A 23028-nucleotide genomic window follows, 5' to 3' on the forward strand; every position below is an offset into this window, starting at 1 on the left:
CCGTTGGTTACAGACACTGCCCTGTTTATTTCCAGCCATTTCAATTCATCTTAAAACCTGCTGATGTTGGTAACACTTACTCTATCTTCAGAGGCAGCAGGACATCTGCGCTTTAGTTTTTTTTAGAGATACTATATTGAAACAGGTCCTTCGGTCCATGCCTGTTCACACTAGTTCTATATTATCCCAATTTCGCAGTCACTCCCTACACACTAGGGGGCAATTTACAGAGGGCCAATTAACCTGCAAACCCTCACACCTTTGAGATGTGGGAGGAAACTGGAGCTCCTGGAGAAACCCCACGTGATCACAGGGAGAATGTGCAAACTCAGCACAGACAGCACCCGAGGTCAGGGTCAAACCCAAGTCTCTGGTGCTATGAGGCAGCAACTCTACCAGCTGCACCACTGCACTGCAGTTAATGAAAACGTCAATAAATCTGCTAGGTTTGGCTAATGATCAAATTGGCCCAGAACTGGGAAAAGCCCTGGCCAAATCAAGGGAAGCACCCATTACAAGGATTACAAAGATTTTTAACATCAAGTAAACCTATTGGAAAATAAATATTAATGAGCCAAATACGCAAGTGGCATAATGAATTCTGTTTCAGTGTTTTGACTTAACTAATATCAATGAAAATAAATTTCAGAAGCAGATTTTTGCATTCGGTTTATACACCAGTTTGGATTTCTACCCGGTGTCTAAGAGCATCTTTTTGATTGAATTGGTTGAATTTATTAAAAGATACAATATGGAAACAGGCCCTTTGGCCCACCGAGTCCATGCTGACCATCAATGATCCATTCATAGTCATGGAGTCATACAGTGTGGAAATATGTCCTTCAGATCAACATCTATGCCAACCAAGATGCCCTACCTACACTCGTCCCAACTCCCCACATTTGGTCCATTTCCCTCCAAAACTTTCCTATCCATGTATCTGTCTTTTAAATGTTGTTATAGTACCTGCCTCAACTATCTCCTCTGGCAGCTCGTTCCATGTACATACCACCCTCGTGTGAAAAAGCTTCTCCTCAAAAGTTGCTCCAATTGAATCTTTCTCCTCTCACCTTAAACCTATGTCCTCTGGTTCTTGATTCCCCTACTCTGTAAAAGACTTGGTGCATTCACTCTATCTACTCCCCTCATGATTTTGTACATTTCTAAAAGATCACCCCTCAGCACCCTGCACTCCAAGGACTAGTCCTAGCCTGCTAAACCTCTCCCTGTAGCTCAGGCCCTCAAGTGCTGGCAACATCCTCGTAAATATTCTCTGCACTCTTTCCAACATTTTGCATCCACTTCCTGCACAAGAAGGGAAATGCCAATTACAATGGACAAAGGACAAAGGACATTTATTGTCACATACACCATTTCTGGTGGAGTGAAACTTGAGTTGCCATTTGCAGCAAACCAATAAAAGTAAGACACCACATTAAAGAAGAATTTAACATAAAACTTAAAAACATCCCCCCACAATGGTTCCCACTGTGAGGGAAGGCAACAAAGTCTAGTCCTTGTTCACCCCGTAGTCGGGGCCTATTTGAGGCCTCCACAGTTGCCGCAAGTTTCATGCCCTCTTGCCGGATGATGGAGCTCCGGCGTCAGAACACTCTTCGGCGGCTTGGAGTGTCTGGAACGGCCGCTTGCTGCAAGAGACAGCGGCTCCGACCAGGTAGGGAATGAAAAATGCAGTCCACCCCCCTCCCCACATAAAAAAGATTAGACCTCCAAGACTAAACTTTTTAACATACTAAATTTTTTTTTAAAAGAGTGAAAAGACGGACAGCTGCAGGCTGGGCAGCCACACTCGACGGCGCCCCCACTCGAGAGACCTTTATTAACCTACAAACCTGCATGTCTTTGGGCTGCTTTCTCAGTGGTGTCTCAGAACGTTTTTGTTAGAGCAATCAATGGCTGGAAAGAGTTGGGTTAGGAGCCAATGTGGGGGGAATGGAGCCTAGATTGGGTCAAGAGTTGAAAGTGGAATCGCTGGATCCCTGCCTTCAGTTGTAATATATATTCCAGTTAAAGATTCTTGCCTGGAATCTCTTCAGCCATTGGCATTCCACTGGAAAGTTCACAAGAACTTGAGATCATGTTTGTGCTAGAGAGTGGGTGAACGATGCTATGAAGATGAATGCAAATCATATATTTAACACTCTGATTAGACCTGGGATTCAATCCTGACCATGTCTGTACAGAGTTTGTCTATACTGATGCTCCTCCGGGACACGCACGAAGGGAAAGGAGCGGCAACCTCGAGATCCTGGGGAGGCGAGGAGGGAGAGTGGGGGGATTGAGGGAGATGAGGGAGAGGGGGGGGAGGCGAGGAGGAAGACTGGGGGGATGGAGGGAGAGGAGGGGGTATGGAGGGAGAGGGAGGGGAAAGTGAGGGAGGTGAGGAGAGAGAGTGGGGAGAAGGGGGAACAGAGGGAGAGCAAGGGGGAGTGGGGGAGGTAGGGAGTGGGGAGGTAGGTAGTGGGGAAAAGAGAGAGTGGAATATTGCATTGAGGGAACAGGTTGCGTTGGGGAACCAGGCCTCCCCTGTGACAGGGACCCAATGGGTCCCACTTAGCCTAGAACTAAACTATGATCTTGTTATCTTCCAGTTTGCGTTGTTTTTCTATTTGCGCAAAAACGGTACGCGATAGCCCTACAATGTTTTGCCACCTTACTCAGCATTCTCATGTGCTGCAAATGAAATATGTTTTGTTCCAATCGATGGTATATTCCGAAAGTTATTAAGGTTTAAAAACCTTAAAAACAGCTTGCTCAGATTGGTTTCCTCTCCTGTCTGTCACCGCCACGCAAATGGTCTCCTCACCTGTCAGTCACCGCCATGGCCGGGACGGTGACGCCCCTTCCTGCACCATCATCCTACTGAGTGGCCGCGTCCGCTGTCAGTCACCGGCGGCACCCGCTTCACCCGGCCACAACCACAGCCACTGCCGCCGGAGGACGCGGCCCGCAGAAAGGAGGAAGAGCATGGGGAGGAAGAGGAGTGGCACCCAGGGCAAAGTAGGCCATAGCCTCCGCTACTCCCTCCCCCGGCTCTGCGCCACTCGGCCCGTCTACCCCAACAGCCCCGCCCCAAGGAGCAGCACAGGGCCCGCGAGGAAGAAGAGCGTGGGGAGGAAGAGGAGCGGCAACCAGGGCAAAGTAGTCCTCCACCTCCGCCTCCGCCGGCTCCAGGACGCTCCCCCCCAGACAACCCCTGCCTCAAGTACAAACTTATCATCCCCGTTGGAGAAAACAGGGCCGTGGTGGTTTACATCGCGATCCTGGGGAGGTGAGGAGGAAGAGTGAGGGAGAGCAGGGGGTAGGGAGGGAGATGGGGAAAGTGGGGTAGGTGAGGAGAGAGAGTGGGGCAGGAGGGGGAATAGAGAGAGAGGAAGGGGGAGTGGGGGAGGTAGGGAGTGGGGAAAAGAGGGATAGGAGGGCAGTGGGAGAGGTGAGTAGGGGTGGAATAGGGGGAGGTGAGTAGTGGGGGAGGTGGGGGGAGAGAGGCATGGGAGGGGGTACGGAGGGGAGTGGAGATATGGATGGAGGTAGTGACTGAGTGTAGGGGAAAGGAGAGGGAGGGAGAGGTGAGGGAGGAATTGGGGAGGGGAGGAGGAGAGGGGAAATAATACGGAGGGTGAAGAGGAGAGGGTGGCGAGTGCTGGGAGATGAGGGGAAATGAGCCGCGCCTGCGCAGTTGGGGGCTATGGGTGAGTGGTGGAATATTGCGTTGGGGAATGGGTTGCGTTAGGGGACCAGGCCTCCCATGTGACAGGGGTTAGGTCTCACTTAGTCTCGTCTTTTAATATAATCAACTCAGCATTAAGTCATACTCTGAATCTTGTAAGAGCATTTTGGGGTTCTTGAGCACCCAAGAACATATGGTTCGTTCATTAGAATAAAAGCCAATATCTATCAGTCAACTAACATTATCATAGTACGCTTTTAGAAACTTGAGGAATGGATATTGGCTGTTTATTTTCTACATGATAACAATAATTTGATTTCCAAATAACTTTGTGATTGGATAGATATTTTGGGAACCCCAGAAATGGTGGAGTTACCTAAACCCACCACCCTTTGTGTGAAAATGTTACCCCTCAGATTCTTATTTAATCTTTTTCCCTTTCACCTCTACCTATGTCCTCTGGTCCTTGATTCCCCTACTCTGGGCAAGAGACTCTGTGCATCTACCTGATCTATTCCTTGCATGATTTTGTACACCTCTATAAGATCACCCTCATCCTCCTACATTCCAAGGAATAGAGACTCTGCCTACTCAACCTCTCCCTATAGCTCACACCCCTAGTCCTGGCAACATACTCGTGAATCTTCTCTGAACCCTTTCAAGCTTGACAATATCTTTCCTATAACATGGTGCATCAATAAACTAAACTAAACGTGTCATTTATTTAAAGAATCTGACATATGTAGGTGGAATAACAATTACAGATCGATAGAAACTCATGCGTACCTCATACACAATGAGCACTCCAGGTCAAATGGATCCACAAGGTTTAACTGTTCATCATCCTCTCTGCTGGGACTCTGTTTTCTAGCTGTGCATTTCAATCAAACATTAGAAAGTACATCAGTCAAACTCTGTAATGTAGTACACAGTGAAAGTCATTTTCACATTTAGAAAGATTTAAATTAGGAGACTGGACTATCTGTGTAACAGCCCACCACCCTCAGTCTTTACTAGATTGGACTCCTCAAAGCATATCCACCATTAAACCAGTTTTTAGACCCAAACGTGGTGCAGAGGGTTGTGGTGGTAGTGTCTTATTCTGGCTTGAGGTTTGAGAGATCTAGTTTAGTTTAGTTTACTCTTATCACGTGTAGTGTGACATGGCGGCGCAGCGGTAGAGTTGCTGCCTTACAGCGCCAGAGGCCCAGGTTCAATCCCGACTACGGGTGCTGTCTGCGCGGAGTTTGTACGTTCTTCCTGTGACCGCGTGGGTTTCCTCCCACACTCCAAAGATGTACATTTGTAGGTTAATTGGCTTATGTAAAATTTCAAATTTTCCCTAGTGTGTAGGATAGTGCTGGTGTATGGGGTGATTGCAGGTCGGCGTGGACCCAGTGGGCCGAAGGGCCTATTTCTACGCTGTCTTGAAAGTCTAAAGTCTAAAAGACTAAAGTGTAACAAGGTACAGTGAAATGCATTTTTGTTGCGTGCTAACCAGTCGGTGGAAAGACTTGATTACAATCAAACCGTCCACAGTGTACAGATATATGGTAAACGAAATAACGCTCAATGAAAGATAAAGTCCAGTAAAGTCTCATTACTGACTGTCCAAAGGTCTCCAATGAGGTAGAAGGTAGGGCATTACATGTCTCTAGTTGGTGAGGATGGTTCAGTTGCCTTATAATAGCGAGGAAGAAATGGGAAGAGATCTGTTCTGGGACTTCAGTTGTTGGTGATTTTGTATCTAGAACAGTTACACTAAAATGCTGAGAATTATATTCTGTGCTTTTCTCTTCAGTCTTTATATTGGATGTGTGTTTGGTTTGATTGTACTCATGTATTGAATTACCTGATTTGACTGGATACCATGCAAAACAAAACTAATTTCATTCCAAAAAAGAAGAAAGATTCTAAGGGGAGTAAGAGGCAACCGTGGCTGACAAGAGAAGTTAGGGATAGAATAAAATTAAAAGAAAAGATTTATAACACAGCAAAGAGTAGTCAGAAGCCAGAGAATTGGGAAACTTTCATAGGACAACATAAGGAAACAAAACGGGCAATACGGGCTGAAAAGATGAAGTACGAGAGGAAGCTGGCCAGGAATATAAAGAAGGCCAGTAAAAGTTTATTTAGATATGTTAAGGGGAAAAGAGTAGCAATATCAGATGTGGGTCCCTTGAAGGCAGGCACGGGTGAAATTATTATGGGGAACAAGGAAATGGCAGAAGAGTTGAACAGATACTTTGGTTCTGTCTTCACTAAGGAAGACACAAACAATCTCCCAGAAGTACTGGAGGACAGAGGATCAAAGGGGGTCGAGGAACTAAAAGAAATTATCATTAGGCGAGAAATAGTATTGGGTAGGCTAATAGGACTGAAGGATCATTTTCCAATGTTCAATAGATTCAGGATCAGTTCCTGTGGATTGGAGGATAGCTAATGTTATCTCACTTTTCAAGAAAGGAGCGAGAGAGAAAAGGGGAATTACAGACCAGTTAGCCTATCTTCGGTGGTGGGAAAGATGCTGGGGTTAATCATTAAAAAAGGTAATAATGGGGCATTTGGATAGCAGTAAAATGATTAGTCCAAGTCAGCATGGGTTTACGAAAGGAAAATCATTTTTTGAGGATGTGACAAGCAAAATGGATGAAGGGGAGCCAGTGGATGTAGTGTATCTAGACTTTCAGAAAGCCTTTGATAAGGTCCCGCATGGGAGACTGGTGACTAAAATTAGAGCACGTGGTATTGGGGGTAGGGTGTTGACGTGGATAGAAAATTGGTTGGCAGAAAGGAACCAAAGAGTAGGAGTGAACGGGTCTTTTTCAGAATGGCAGGCAGTGGCGAGTGGAGTGCCACAAGGCTAGGTGTTGGGGCCGCAATTGTTTACCATATATATTAATGATTTGGAAGAGGGAATTAGGAGCAACACTAGCAAGTTTGCAGATGACACAAAGTTGGGTGGCAGAGTGAACTGTGAAGAGGATGTTAGGAGGTTGCAGGGTGACCTGGACAGGTTGAGTGTGTGGGCAGATGCGTGGCAGATACAGTATATTATAGATAAATGTGAGGTTATCCACTTTGGTGGCAAAAAACAAGCGGGCAGATTATTATCTCAATGGGGTTAGGTTAGGTAAGGGGGAGGTACAGCGAGACCTGGGTGTCCTTGTACACCGGTCGCTGAAAGTTGGCTTGCAGGTAAAGCAGGCAGTGAAGAAAGCTAATGGAATGTTGGCCTTCATAACAAGAGGATTTCAGTATAGGAATATAGAGGTTCTTCTGCAGTTGTATAGGGCTCTGGTGAGACCACATCTGCAGTATTGTGTACAGTTTTGGTCTCCTAATTTGAGGAAGGACATCCTTGTGATTGAAGCGTAGGTTCACGAGATTGATCCCTGGGATGGCGGGACTGTCATATGAGGAAAGATTGAAAAGACTTTGCTTGTATTCACTGGAGTTTAGAAAGATGAGGGGGAATCTTATAGTAACATATAAAATTATAAAAGGACTGGACAAGCTAGATGCAGGAAAAATGTTCCCAATGTTGGGCGAGTCCAGAAGCAGGGGCCGCAGTCTTAGAATAAAGGGGAGGCTATTTAAGACTGAGGTGAGAAAAAACTTTTTCACCCAGAGAGTTGTGAATTTGTGGAATTCTTTGCCACAGAGGGCAGTGGAGGCCAAATCACTGGATGGATTTAAGAGAGAGTTAGATAGAGCTCTATGGGGCTAGTGGAATCAAGGGATATGGGGAGAAGGAAAGCACGGGTTATTGATAGGGGACGTTCAGCCATGATCACAATGAATGGTGGTGCTGGCGAGAAAGGGCCAAATGGCCTCCTCCTGCACCTATTTTCTATGTTTCCATGTTAAATCTTTTCACTGTACCTCCATACACGTGACAATAACTTCATAATTTTTATCTCCAAAGCACAAATGAAAATCCATTTCACAAATGATCTATAGAGTTGGTTAACTGTAGTGCCTTTAGACTTTAGAGATGCAACGTGGAAACAGGCTCTTCCGCACACCGAGTCCAAACCGACCAGCAATCTTTAACCCGTTCATTAGCACTATCCTACACACTAGGAACAATTTATCCTACACACTAGAAATAATTTGCAATTTACAGGAGCCAATTAATCTACAAACCTGCATGTCTTTGGAGCGTGGGAGGAGCAGCTGGGGAAAACCCATGTGGTCACAGGGAGAAGGTACAAGCTCCATACAGACAGCACCCGTAGTCAGGATCGAACCCTGGTCTCTGGCACTGTATGGCAGCAACTCTAGTGCTGCACCACAGTGCTGCCACTAAAATAAAGTAAATGCCGTTAAATAAATCCTTCTAACTCCCATGGGTTAGCATGACTGATAGGCATACCTCGCTTGAAGCATTTGCTGTTTTCTTCAGTTATCTCAGCCTTGTCATCTTTAACAAAGTCATATTTGGTTTTTTGTGTGGTCCTTTCTTCAGGTCTCGTCAAGGCTGGCTGGGCAGTTGAGGTCTTCAGTGGATCTTTGTTGTCATTCATCATTTGATCTGCCTTGGTCAAATTACCATATGAGTGAGCCTTCCATTCTTTCTTGACACAGATGTCATCTGTATCTAGATTTTCCTTCAAGACAATAAAGTCAATAAGCTCATTTCCACATCTCATCCTACAAGACCACAGCTTTGCAATTTAAAAAACCCTCAAAATACCCCAAGTAGCTTAACAAAACTGTGCAACCATAAAAGCTAAGGCATTGTTCAATTTGGAGCTTCTTAAACTACCACCGGACATTTATACCATTCTTGTTTATGTAAGAGCTTCCCTCAGAATACCATGACTTCAGGCACTGTAGAACAAGAGTGATGGTGTTTATTTACCATCTAACTAGTGTTCCCGAGGTTGTGATTTTAACAAAATACTCCTGTCATGCTCATATCTCTACATGGAATGCGCTCTTCTTAACTTTCTAATATCTTTTAACTTTGCAACTCTCATTCCTCACACTCCCATTTAACAACTCTAAATGGGGTTTGTGTAAATACAAATGCAATGAACACACACAGTTCTGCCAATGGAAATTCATCCCTTTGGGACTCATAAATCATTACTAAACGTTTGGAGATGCAGAATAAAAAATTGCTCTCACAGAACTTGAGTGCAAAAAATAATGCATATAGAGAATGGAACTAGTTCAATAAGGACAACAATTGCAGGTTCCTAGTTCACAGCAGGAAGCCATTTAAGGGTTTGCTTTGGAAACCGCTAAAGCCATCTCTTCTAATGATGCTCGTCCAACAATACATCTAATCATGTGGCATCCATTTCTAGTTATTAAAACAAAAAACCTTTATCTTTCTGCTTACAATACAATCAGTTTCCTCAGCTCTTACCAAAGGGGACATTACTGTTGAGAAAAAAAACAGCTTGTGAGGACACATCGCCACTTGTAACATGGGATTTAGTGGGAAAAATAGAGTTCACATTGTGGAAAATTGAGATACAGACAGTTTTGTAGGAATGTAAGTGGTACAGGGGTAGACTAGATTTTTTAGATGTTTGGCTATATAAAGAAGCAGAAAATCCCATGGAAGGGAAAACAGTGGCTTCTGGTCTATCAAATAAGCATTTATGTAGAGGATGACATATATCCACTTTTCTCACACTTACCTTGCGCAAGTTGTCTAATGCATTGCTGGGGCTGAGAGAGTTGACAATACCCTTAATTGGAGAATGTGGAGATGAAAGATGCATCATATCAGGCAAGCATTGACGCATATTTTTCGCAATGGGTGAAAGGAAAACACTCAGGATCTGCAAAAGCATGACAAGTTCTCTTTTGTTTTGAAATCAAATTCTCTTTTAAAAATTCTCAATTTTCAAATTTCATATTTCAGTTTTCAAAATTCTCTTTTGTTTTTAAAGCAAAATTCTCTTTTGTTCTTAAATCTGTAAACAATGAATTCTAACCCGGTCTACAAATTGCCCTATATTGAAATAAATCTGGTTGAAAGGAGTACAGCCAATAAAATGTATCTTCTGCACACATTCTGTTTTGACCCAGGTTTGAAAGGTTTCAAAAATGATACTCTGACTAAATTTGCTCTTTACATCTGTAAATGGAAGGAGTTCAACATTTTTTCTGATGTACCACCTTCCCAATTTAAGACAACTGCACAATAACTGAGTAAACTGACCAGGGCTGTATGGTGGCACAGCAGTAGAGTTGCTTCCTTACAGCGCCAGAGACCCGGGTTCGACCCCAACTACAAGTGCTGTCTGTACAGAGTTTGTACATTTTCCCTGTGGCCGTGTGGGTATCCTCCGTGTGCACCACCTTCCTCCCACATTCCAAAGATGTGCAGGTGGTAGGTTAGAAGGTTTGGCTTCTGTAAATTGTCCCTAGTGTGAAGGATAATGCTAGTGTACGGGGTGATCGTTGGTCAGCGCAGACTCGATGGACCGAAGGGCCCGTTGTTATGCTGTATCTCTAAAGTCTAAAGAAATAATGTCCAGCCGAGGGAATGTCTGAGTTGACACAACATTAATGACCCAGTGTTGGAGAGGAATGCAGGGGAGGGCATAGATATAGAAAAGAGTTATTTATGAATGATGGCAGGAATCATTTCTTCAATTAGAGTATGAGAATCTGCTTTCCTCTCTTAAAATGTTCTGATGATTGGTAATCAAATGAAAATTTCAAAACTGAACTTAATATAGCTTTGTTAGAAATGAAACTTCTGTGATAACTGGCCAAGTCGTATAATACAAGATAACCTAAAGGAGACATGCGAGGCAAGTTTTTTTTTACACGGGTGGTGCCTGGAATGTGCTGCCAGGGGTGGCAGTGGAGGAAGTTATGATAATGTTGTTTAAGATGCTTTTGAAAGGTACACGGATATGCAAGAATTGGAAGGATATGGATCACGTGTAGGTAGATGAGATTTATTTATGTTGGCCGTGTGTTCAGTACAAACATTGTGGATCGACGGGGCTATTTCTGTTCTAATGTTGTATGTTTTATGTTCAAATCCACCTTATTGCAGACATTTTTTTCCCTCTGGAACTGTAATGCTGCTATGCTGAATAACTGATATAAATTCTGTATCGATGTATACAAGATCTATAATAATAAATATATAGATAATATGTTTCCTCCCACATCCCAAAGACATGCTGGTTTGTAGGTTAATTGGCCTCTGGAAATTGCCCCTAGTGTCTAGGGAGTGGATGAGAAATTGGGGCAGCATAGAACTAGTGTGAATGGGTGGACTCTGTGGGCTTAAGGGCCACTCTCCATGCTGTTTCCATGCCATCTCTAAATTAAACTAAAACATTTCTACACTCTAGTATTTGTCTTTTTGCTCCACCTGTTGTACTTGTGTGTTTCCTGACTGCGCTCCTGTAGTGTGATCTGATTTCATTAGATAGCATGCAAAAAAAGCTTTTCACTGTATCTTGATACACATGACAATAAAATTCAATAATTCAATTCAAATGAATGGTAGTCTACTTTTTGAGGTTGTCTATTCTACTCCCACTTTGTTCCTTAAAAGGCTTTACGCATTTGAGTTTATGATATTTCAATCTAAACTAAATGAAATGGTCTTAATTTTTGCATAAACAAAGACACTTGTAAGTAATGAAAGTTTGATTACCTTTTGAGCTTCCGATTTTGCCATTTTATTTTCCGAATCTAAAGCGATGCAGATAATATACTCCTTCAATGCCTGATCCAGTTTCTGTAGTCCAGCAAGGGCTTGCGCTCTTCTCAGGTGACCCTGACCATAAAACAGAGTGGTTGCTCAGAACTCAAGAATGGCGGGTTGTTTCACATACCGCGGAAGGTTGCAACGATGTGTGGAAAGAAACAAGGGGAGCTTTGAGTGAGACCTTACTTTGGACCAGGTGGGTTGGAGGATGCAGGCAGCATTTCCATCATGCAATGCATCTTCAAAGCATTTCATACTCGCATTGATTTGTGCACGGTTGCTCAGTAGCAAATGGTCTCTGGGTGCTGTAAACAAACCACACACAGATGAAAACGGAGACACAAGGAACGGCAGACGCTGGTTTACAGAAAAAGACACAAAGTGCTGGAGTGACTCATCGGGTCTGACAGCATCTCTGGAGAACATGGGATCGGCTCCCGTCGCAAGGGTGATTACAGTGGAGGTGGGGGTGTGGTGGCAGGAGGAGAGATGGGGCGGGGCAAAGGATGGCAGGTGATAGATGTGTACAGACAGCACCCATACTCAGGATCGAACCCAGGTCTCTGGCGCTATAAGGCAGCGCTGTAAGGCAGCAGTGCAGGAGGCTGAGGGAAGATTTTAAATGAATACTAGACCAAGTGGTCCCCAAACGCAATACCCCATCACTCACCCATAGGTCCCAATACGCACCACTCCCTAGAGAGGGAGGAGGAGGCAGAGAGGGGGGGGGGGGGGGGGGCAGAGAGGGGGGGGGGGTAGAGAGGGAGGGGGGAGCAGAGAGGGAGGGGGGAGCAGAGAGGGAGAGGGGGGGGAGCAGAGAGGGAGGGGGGTAGAGACCTACTCATTTCCCTCATCCTCCTCCTCTCACTCCCATTTCCTGGCACAGCACCTACCCAGGTCGTGGAGCAGTGCCAGGTCCTGGAACCCTGCCTGGTTCTCATACTCAGCCCGGCCCTGGCTGTATTGTATTGTATTGTATTCAAATTTATTGTCATTGTCTCAATTTGAGACAACGAAATGAATTTCCCTTACAGGCAGTATCATTAAAAAAAAAATCAAAAAAAAATCATAAAACTAAATAAATAAATAAAATGAAGATAATAATAATAATAAATAAATAATAAAACATATTATAAATAAAATTGAAATTGAATTTTAAAAAAGTACAAACACAGAAAGTCCACGACACAACATAACATAAATGGTACCAAGGTGAGGATGGCACCATAGTCCAGCCAGCCTCCCCTCCGTGTTCATCCGTGGTCGGGGCCTTCCGAGCACCCGCAGTCGCCGCCCCGGGTGGCCCGATGTTCAGGCCCTCACGCCGGGCTGGTGGAACGCCGACGCCGATCCCCGACGGTGAACATCCTCCTCCTCAGCGGCCCGGACCTCCTGATCAGCCGCCTCCCGCTGCCGGAGTCTGCAGCTCCTGAGTCCATAGGCCGAGCCGGGCAGAGTCACAGGACCCCGCGGTGTCCATCAGCGCCGCCCGTGTTGGAAGCTCCGCAAACGGCAGCTCCAGGATGTCGGTGCAGCAGGTCCAGCACTCCGGGCTCCAGACGGCAACCCCCGGTAAGGCATCGCCAGTCCCGCGATGTTCCAGCGCTGTCCCGCCGCTGCTGGAGCTCCGGTCAATCCCGGCAGGAAAGGCCGCACCAATCCAGGTAGGTAGGCCGCTGTGGGGGGAGGGGGGGGGGGGGCGAGGACGCGACTCGAATAATAGTCGCGTCCTCACCAGGAAGCGGCTGAAGGACGGTATCCCCCGGACCGTGCCCTCTTCCCCCACATAAAAATACCAAAAAAACACACTTTTTCATAACTAAATAAACAAAAAAACAAAAAGATACTGGGCTGTAGGTGGAGGCTGCTGATACCAGCGCCACCGGAAGTACCGTAGACTCCAGCCATCAGCTCGGCCACAGCATGGGCTCCAGTCTAGGCCCCAACTTCATCTCCGGGCTTGTCCCTGACCCCGGCTTCTCCTTGGTTCCACCAGCGGCTTCTTTTACAGCGCTGGTCATGGCCCCATCCCAAGCCCCGGGCTCAGCCCTCACTCCAGCTCCAGGCTCGGCTCCAGCCCAGGCCCAGTCTCCAGGTTCGGCCCGTGGCAGCAGCCTCCTCACCAGGCACCGGGCGGGCGGGCGTGGACCCGAGGACCCAAGCGAGGCCACGGGCGGGCGTGTGTGAAACGTGCGCCGACCTGAGTCATGGTGCCTGCCCACCTCATTGTGGCATCAGAATTAAGCAGTAAGGAGTGCATTAAGCAGTGAGAATGACGCAGGTCGACCGTTGGGGAGGTGGTGAAGCATTTGAGGAATGTTCTGGAAATGCGGCCCTCCCCCTGACGTCACTCAAAGCTCGTGGAATATTCTGTGTGTGAAATGGGCTACGAGCCAACCTGATTGTGACGTCATCAGAGGAAGCTAGTCGTTTTAAAAGGAGTTTTGTTATTTGTTTTAACTTTAATCAGCAATAAGTCGAGAAATAAAGCATAAAATCTTCAGTGAAGCTGATCACTGCTTAGAGGGGAAAAATGTGAGGCAGAATATGTAAAAATCCTATTGTTACCGCATAGTGGTTTTGCAAAAATATAAAGATATACACATATACATACACACACATACAAGATGAGGTTTAATGTTATATACTAGACCAAGTGCAGACCCCAACGCACCCATTCCCTACCCGTAGCCCTCAGGGGAGGCGTGGTCCTCCAACAGAAGCCGTTCCTGAACGTAAGATTCCAGCACTCCCCTGCCTCCCTCAGCAGTGGGCGTCAAAAAAAAATCCAATTGCACTTCCCCTGGGAGTTGCAATAGCAATTCACCCTCCCCCTCCAGTGAGGTGAAAAGTTCAGAGTGTTCTTGTGTTGCAACATTGTATCGAAATGTGTTGGAAGCTGGCAGGAATGATTTTAACAGAAACAAGTCTTTAGATTTTTTTTAAACTTTAATCAGTAATAAGTCGTGATTAAGTCGAGAAATAAAGCATAAAATGTTCAGTGAAGGCAGTCGCTGCCTAGAGGGGAAAAATGTGAATCAGAATATGTAAAAAATGTAATTGTTACCACATAGTGTTTTTGTGAAGATGTAAGGACAACCACATATACACACACACATATACACATATACAAGATCAGACTTTTATATATGAGATATGATGATGATAGATATATATTTATATAAAATCTTCCCTCTCCCTCCTGCACTCCACAAATAAAGTCCTATGCACTAACAAATTAGCTCCTATCATTCTAAACTTTTCCCATTATTTGGCATCAATTAATTTACTTACAATGAAGTTTGTTAATGGAATAATATATCACCGTGCTGTTAATACAATAATCATGGTTGACGAATTCTTCTCTTAGACGGCTTGGTGGCACAGCTGCAAGATTGCTGCCTATAGCATTAGAGACCTAGGTTCGATCCAGACTATGGATGCTGCCTGTACCGAGTTTCTACATTCTCATCGTAACCACGTGGGTTTTCTCTGGTAGCTCCGGTTTCCACTCACATTTGAAAGATGTACAGGTTGGTAGGTTAATTGGTTTCGATTTAAAAAAATTGTAAATTGTGTGAAGGAATCTTGAGGGAACCACGATCACAATTTGATACAATGTTATATTAAAAAAAATTATGATTTCTTTGAAAGTGAAACAAGGATCATTAACATAAGGATATATGAAGCCGAAGTACTTATGGAAATCTGGAAAAATATTTTTTAAAGTAGCGCAGTAAACAGGAAGTGGCTAAGATTTAAGAAATTATATGTGGATTACAAATAAAATGTATTTTATTATGGCAAAAATAATCAGGTGGTTCAACTGTGACCAAAGTTGAGGACAGTACAGTGAAGACTTGTACAAGACTTTGGAAAAGCCACATTTGGAGTACTTAGTTTAGAGAAACGGCATGGAAACAGACCCATCGGCCCACCGAGCCCATGTCGACTATTGATCTCCAGTTCATCTATGTTATCACCAGTTCCAGTTCCTCATCCATTCCCTACCACCAAGGGCAATTTACACAGCCTACAAACCCACACGTCTTTGGGATATGGGAGGAAACCAGAGCACCCAGAGGAAACCTACGTGATCACACAGTGAACATGCAAACACACAGAAGAGCATCCAGTCTTTCAAACCCAGAGTAGAGAGGACTTTCAACTGATTTCAGATTGGCACGTTATCGAGAACAGTTGATACATTCATGTCAAATTCTGTTGCAATTTGAACAGCCATTATGCTATTTCAATACCACAAGAATTTGATAGCAATACACTGAGCCGTTGGTACACTGACCACTTTATGTACTATATGTGCATTATGTATGATTCCATGTTCAGAAATGGAAGACAATGATGTCCAATTCTGGTTTTTGTTAAGTGTTGAAGAGATACAGCATAGATGCCCTTTGGCCCATCGAGTCCATGCCAACCATCAATTACCTCTTCACACTAGTTCTATGTTATTCCACTTTCAAATCCATCCCTTACACACTTGGGTAATTTACAGAGGCCAATTAAACTAGAAAACCGCACGGCTTTGGGATGCGGAAGGAAACTGGAGCATCCAGAAGTAACAGATGCTGCTTGACCTGCTGAGATTTTGCTATACTTTCTGCTGTTATTCAAGACATATCAATTGATTTTTAGTTATAATCAAGTTAAAGTAGGTTAGTATAGCGGGCATGAGGGGCCGAATGGCCAACTCCTACTGATGTTCCTTATGTGTTCAAATTTAACCTCAGATGTACAAGTTGGGCTCACATTGATTATATCTAAGGAACCATTCATATTTTCTTTGGAAAGAGTGAGTCAGACAAAAAATGTAAAGTACAGCACAGGGCCAGGTCTTCTGTGCCAAACATGATGTCAAGATAAACTAATCTCCTCCGCCTGCATGTGACCCACGTCCCTCCGTTCCCTGCATATTTCTGACCATGATGCATCAGCTATTGTACATGTAGCACAAGTTTGACAGGCCACCTGTTCATAGAGTCATACAATGTGGAAACACACCCTTCAGCCCAACTTGCCCATGACGAGCAACATGTCCCATTTACACTAGTCACACCTGCCAGCGTTTGGCACAATATCCCTCTAAACCTGTCCCATACACAAAGCTTCTTAAACGTTGCAATAGTCACTGCCTCAACTACCTGCTCTGGCAGCTCATCCCTTATGCCTACCACTCTTTGTGTAAAAAAGTTACTCCTCAGGTTCCTATTAAATCTTTCCCCACATGCCTTAAACCTCAGTCCTCTGGTTCACGATTCTCCTTCTGGGCAAGACTGTGCATCTACCTGATCTATTCCTCTCCTGATTTTGTACACTTCTGTAAGATCAAAACTGCCCTCTCTTTGACACTCCTTGTACTCCTTGTACTGACTTACCCTCTTTCAATTAATGTCTTTATCAAACAGTTGTAGAACAATAGTTAATGGCCCTGTCCCACTTAAGGGCCTGTCCCACTGTGGCGACCTAATCGGCGAGTTTAGACGTTTGCCCTCGACTCAAACTTGCAGCGTGGTCGACACGTGGTCCTAGCAGGGCCTATGAGGTCACTGGAACTCTCTTTCATGCTCAAGGGAAGTTCCCGCATACTCGCGGCCTTAGCTAGGTCACGGAAAAATCTCCAGCATGTTGAAAAATTTTCCGCGAGTAAAATTTGGTCGGCATGGTTCTTTTTAACTCGTAGTGCAGTGGAGTGGGGTCGCTATTTTGTTACAGGCAGTCGAGGGCAGCCATAGGCAATCTCCTTCACTGACCGGGCATTTTGATTGGCTCATTGGAGTTTTCAGCACAAAAGAAAATGCCCGCTAAACTTTATTATACTTCTTAAAATGTATCTCCACTCCTTCTCTCCACCCACCCCCCCTCCCCACCCCACCCCACCCCCCGTGCTCTCTAAAGGACTTACCGTTACTGTGCAGCCGTCTTTTACCTTCCTCTTCATCGCGGGTGTGAATTTCAGACAGCGATCCCCCGCTTTCCCTGGCCCTGCCTTTGTGTGTGTGTGTGTGTGTGTGTGTGTGTGTGTGTGTGTGTGTGTGTGTGTGTGTGTGTGTGTGTGTGTGTGTGTGTGTGTGTGTGTGTGTGTGTGTGTGTGTGTGTGTGTGTGTGTGTGTGTGTGTGTGTGTGTGTGTGTGTGTGTGTGGTCGGTCGATCCAGCAAGGTTTTCCAGGCGATTGCCCTCGAGCTTGAAGGTCGCAGACACTCTTCTTAACTCGCGGATTAGGTCGCCGCAGTGGGACAGCCCCTTTAGGCGACTGCCAGGGGCTAGTTTTAATGGAATTCACCTAAGACACCTGGCGACAACCTACAACATAACCTACGACAGCAAAGATTGTTGCCACTGTCGCCAAAAAGTTTAAACTTTGAAAATTTTGCGTCAGTCGTCTGTAGTCGCCCAAACAATCGCCTAAGTAGGACAGGCCCATTAAGCTACTATCTGTTCAGGTATCATTTGAGTCAGGTGATCCATAAATGGTTGAAGTGGGGCATAAAATAATTATTTAGCATTCAAGCCATTCACATTTTGCCAGTAATTTTAGTATTAGTTGTTTGGGGCAAAACGGCAGCACAGTGGTAGAATTGCAGCCTTACAGTGCCAGAGATCTGGGTTCCATCCTGACTACAGGTGCTGTCTGTATGGAGTTTGTACATTCTTCCAGTGACTGTGTGGGTTCTCTCCAGGTGCTCCAGATTCCTCCCACATTCCAAAGACATATAGGTTTGTAGGTTAATCAGCTTCGGTAAAATTGTAAATTGTCCCCAGTGTGTAGGATAGTGCTAGTGCACATGGATCGATGGTCGGCACAGACTCGGTGGGTCGAAGGGCCTGTTTCCACGCTGTATCTCTAAAGTCTAAAGTTTATTTGTTAATAATGGATGGGCACAGATGTTAAATGTAATATTAATGCAGTTTGTAGATATAAAGAATTGCAGATGCTGGTTAATACACAAAAAGGGCACAAAGTGCTGGTGTAACTCAGCAGGTCAGGCAGTGTCTCTGGAGAACACGGATGGGTGATGATTTAGACAAAACCCTTTCTTCAAATTTACTAGTTAATTAACCACTGTTAATTGTCCCTAGATGTGATTGAGTGGTAAAATCTGGGGGAAGTCGAGGGAAATGTGGGAACTGTTAGTAGGATTTCTGCAATTTCTGCAATTTCTCAATTTTCTTTCACTTTTGGCACTACCTGTTGTACTCATGTCCGGAGAGCATGCAAAACAAAGCTTTTCACTACGTCTCAGCACACGTGACAATAATAAACCAATATTGTGGCAGCACTGTGGCACAGAGCTGTTTTTTATTTATCAGTTTTTAACCACTAAAGGGACAACACGTTAGTGCAGCGGTAGAGTTGTTGCCTTACAACGCCAAAGACCCAGGTTCAATCCTAACTACGGGTGCTGTCTGTACGGAGTTTGTACATTCTGCCCATAACATGTGTGGGTTTTCTCCGGGATCTCTGGTTTCCTCCCACACTCCAAGGACGTACAAGTTTGTAGTTTCGGTTAAATTGTAAAAATTGTCCGAAATGCGTGTAGGATAGTGTTAAGAGTGCGGGGATTGCTGGTTGGTGTGGACTCGGTGGGCCAAAGGGCCTGTTACCGCACTGTATCGCTAAACTAAAAACTAAAGTTATAAAGAGATAATGCGTAATTAAAAAAAAAAAAATCACTCAAGGTGTCTTATTTATATCAATTAAATTAAACAATTGCATTTTAACTGGTTCACAAATTCGATGCTTCTGTTGACCCAGTTCTTCCACTAGGGTTATATAATAGCTGCTATATAACCAGAGGACGAAAGATAGGATCACGTCTTATATAACACACCCTGTTCTATTAACCTCAATTTATAAATAGGTTCTAAATAACTCAGTTGTTATGTTATTTGATTAGTAAACCTGATAATCCAGAGATACATGTTTGAGTTCTACACTAAACAAATCACAAAATTATGGTACATGAGGACCATTCAGCCCATCAGGTCGATGTTAGCACTTCATGGTGCAATCCCACCCAATACATTTCCCTGCTCTTTCATACAGCCCTGTAAATTATTCTCTCTCTATTGTAAAACCAATCCCCACCCGAGTAACTTTGTTTCCACTGTCATTACAAGAGCAAAGTCCAAATCAGATTAATTCTTGGCTTTCTTTTGTACCACATTTGAGTTCAGTTTAGAGACACAGCATGGAAACAGGCTCGAAAGCCCACTGGGTCCACGCTGACTAGCGATTGCCCATTCACACTTGTTCTGTGTTATCCCTCTTTCTCAGCCACTCCCTAAACACCAGTGGCAATTTACTGAGGCCAATTAACCTACAAAACAGAGTGTTTTTGTGATATGGGAGGAAACTAGAGCATCTGTTACAAATTCACATGATGACAGGGAGAATGTCTGAACTCCACACACAGACAGCACCCCAGGGCAGGACAGGACCGAACCCAGGTCTCTGTCACTGTGAGGCAGCAGCTTTACCAGCTGTGCCACCCATTTATGTTCCATGGTATGCTAATGGAAACAGCTTTCTTCGCTCAACCCAGATTCAACCACCCATGATCTTGTCTACCTCAGTCAAGTTTACCCCAAGAAGGGGCACAGTGGTAGAGTTGCTGCTTTGCAGATCAGAGACCTAGGTTTGTTCCTGACTATGAGTGCTCTCTGTATGGAGTTCGTACATTCTCCCTATGACTACGTATGTTTACCCCAGGTACCCCACACACTAGAGACGTTCATGTTAGTAGGTTAATTGGCTTTGGTAAAAATTGTAAATTGTCCCTAGTGTGTAGGATAGTGCTAGTGTACAGGGATCGCTAGCCGGCGTGGACTTGGTGGGCCGAAGGGCCTGTTTCTGCGCTGTATCTCTAAATTAAAAAAGAACAGTCACCTTTTCTCAGTCGAACCTTGCAGCTTAAATCTATCTATCCAGTAGATCTTTCCAGACCCTGCCTCTGACCTTCACATCCTTTACAGAAATGGTTACAACCAAACTTTGCAGAGTTTATAACTTCCCTGCTTTTGTATCCTGGGTCTCTGTTTATGAACCTCAGAAATTTATATATGTCACTGAAATTTACAGCAGCCAATGAACCTACAAATCCACGCATCTTTGGGATGCACCCGGAGAAACCCACGCGGTCACAGGGAGAACATGCAAACTTCACATAGACAGCACTTGAGCTGTCACATCTACCCTACGATATCTCTCCCAATCATTCCGGGGCACTTTGCTGTTTAACTTTTAATCTGTCACGAAAAGTAGCTGATAACTGTTAAAGTGATTATGAAATGATTATGGGGATTGCTAAAAACTCAACTGAAGTTCTTAAGGAAATAAAAATGGCAACTCTCTCATTGCATCGCCTTTATATAGCCCACAAATAGGGTTGATATGAGAATATAGATCATAGAACAGCACAGCATGGGCACACGTCCTTCCACCCATGGGTTGTGCCAACCATGATGCCATTTTAAGCTGATCTGTTTGCCTGAACCTGGTCTATATACCACCATTGTTCATGTTCATGTGCCTGTCTAAATGCCTCTATCATCGCATCTACTTCCACCATCTTCCCTGGCAGTGTGTTCCAGGCACCCACCACTCTTTGTGCACCCTGAGGAAACCCACGCCTCATGGGGAAAACGTGCAAACTCCACGCAGATAGCACCCGAGGTCAGGAATGAACCTGGTCTCTGGGTCTTTGATCCTGCGACTCTACCAGCTGCGCCACTGTGCCACCCTATATTTATCCACTAACAGCATATGTGAACTATGGACTGTCCTTGGTTGTACAAAGGACTTCTGGGTTTTTTGGGGTTAATATTTTGGGTATTGGGGTTAATATTACATTGAATTTTGTTTATTATATACAGGCACTCCCAACTAACATAAGGGTTACTTCCCATGAACCCTTATGCAAGTCAGATTTTACGTGTTGGAATCACCATCCCCACCCCCTGCCCAAAATAACTCACTTTAGTATAAAGTGTATAAAATCATGAGAGGAATAGATCGGGTAGAGTCTCTGGCCTCGAGTAGGGGAATCGAGAACAAGATGGCAAAGGTTTAAGGTGGAGGGGAAAAGATTTGATAGGAAACTGAGGGGCAACCTTTTCACACAAAGGGTAGTGGGTGTATGGAACGACCTGCTCATGGAGGAGGTAGTTGATGCAGGGACCATCACAACATTTACCAAGTAATTACAGACTGGAACATGGATAGGACAAGTTTAGATGGATATGTGCTAAACGTTTAGATGCATATGTGGATAAATGCAGGCAGGTGGGACTGGTGTAGATGGGACATGTTGGACAGTGTGGGACAAAGAGCCTGCTTCCACGCTGTGATACTGAGAGTACTAACTGCCTAATTTGTACCCGGCTGTGTCCAGGGCACTTTCGGCTGCGAGTGAACGTCGGGATAAGCACCACCTCCATTGCTGGCTTGTTTCCGATGTAAACTTGAGTGGTCGTACAGTGTTGTGGAAATTCCGAACTGCCTTGATTGCACTAGGGACTGAATGCAGAATGGTTTATACAAGCACGCGTTTACATAGTCGCCAATTGCGCCAGTCAGGAGGTGTCTCTATTGTCTATGTGTATGGTGATACAGGTTTATTATGCTGCCATTATTAAATATTTCATTCTTCCGTTGTCAGCGCATATGGCAATTAAAAACTCTTGACTTATGATTCATGTCAGCTACCCCAAGTTGCCAGAGATGTGTCTCCACCCAATTCCATTCAGTTTACACAATATTCGAGAAAATGGTAAGAGTATTTAATGCAGTAAAGCTCTTTGGAAAAGTTAGCATCCTGGTTGTAGTGTTGAACACTTGTTTCTTCAGACGAGCCACAGCTCCAGGCAACTGCTCCAGTATAACCAGAACACTCATATTTAAGATGGAAAATTCCCCAGGAATGTCATATCCACAAAATTCATGGCATAACCATTTTTGAATAATATCATCAAATCATTACACTATCGTGTGCCAATTGTGCTCTCAAAAAAAAAAACGTTCTCACCAATTAATCCTCATTTAAGGTTCAGCTGGATCATGCAACACATCTGGTCAAAGCGTAGACAATTCAACACCAAATGTGAAGAGAAAGTGACTTTTTTTTTTAATACAAAATGTTTGACTGAAAGAAAAACTGAAAATGCTGGGAAAATTCAGCAGCTCTAACAATAGACAATATGTGCAGGGGTAGGCCATTCGGTCCTTTGAGTCAGCATCACCATTCACTGTGATCATGGCTAATCAACCACAATCAGTACCCCGTTTCTGCCTTCTCCCCATATCCCCTGGCTCCGCTATCTTTTAGAGCTCTAGCTAACTCTCTCTTGAAAGCATCCAGAGAATTGGCCTCCACTACCTTCTGAGGCAGAGAATTCCACAGATTCACAACCCTCTTGTGTGAAAAGGTTTTTTCTCATCTCCGTTTAAATGGCTTACCCCTTATTCTTAAACTGAGGCAGCACCTGTGGGGGAAAAAAGCCAACGTTTCGGGTCTTCTGTCCAATGAAGGGTTACAGACCCTAATCGTTGATTGTTTCAGTTTCCACAGATGCTGCCTGACCTGATGAGATGTTCCAACATTCTCGGTTTCTATTTTA

General features: G+C 44.5%; 1 protein-coding gene across 2 annotated transcripts in view; it reads right to left on the minus strand.

Annotated features, from left to right (window-relative positions):
- LOC129702289 (LON peptidase N-terminal domain and RING finger protein 3-like) overlaps positions 1-23028 on the minus strand; it is a 43307-nt gene that overhangs the window by 15958 nt on the left and 4321 nt on the right. Inside the window, exons 2-6 of one of the 2 annotated variants that reach the window (XM_055644006.1) lie at positions 11577-11695; positions 11337-11459; positions 9349-9399; positions 8070-8304; positions 4478-4562 (exon numbers count right to left, since the gene is read on the minus strand). In XM_055644006.1, coding sequence (XP_055499981.1) covers positions 4478-4562; positions 8070-8304; positions 9349-9399; positions 11337-11459; positions 11577-11695 — 613 coding nt within the window. Of the gene's footprint in view, positions 1-4477; positions 4563-8069; positions 8305-9348; positions 9493-11336; positions 11460-11576; positions 11696-23028 lie in introns of both variants that reach the window. The other variant, XM_055644005.1, reaches the window with a different exon arrangement.

This window comes from Leucoraja erinacea, chromosome 12, assembly GCF_028641065.1.
Source record: "Leucoraja erinacea ecotype New England chromosome 12, Leri_hhj_1, whole genome shotgun sequence".
Taxonomy (NCBI): domain Eukaryota; kingdom Metazoa; phylum Chordata; class Chondrichthyes; order Rajiformes; family Rajidae; genus Leucoraja; species Leucoraja erinaceus.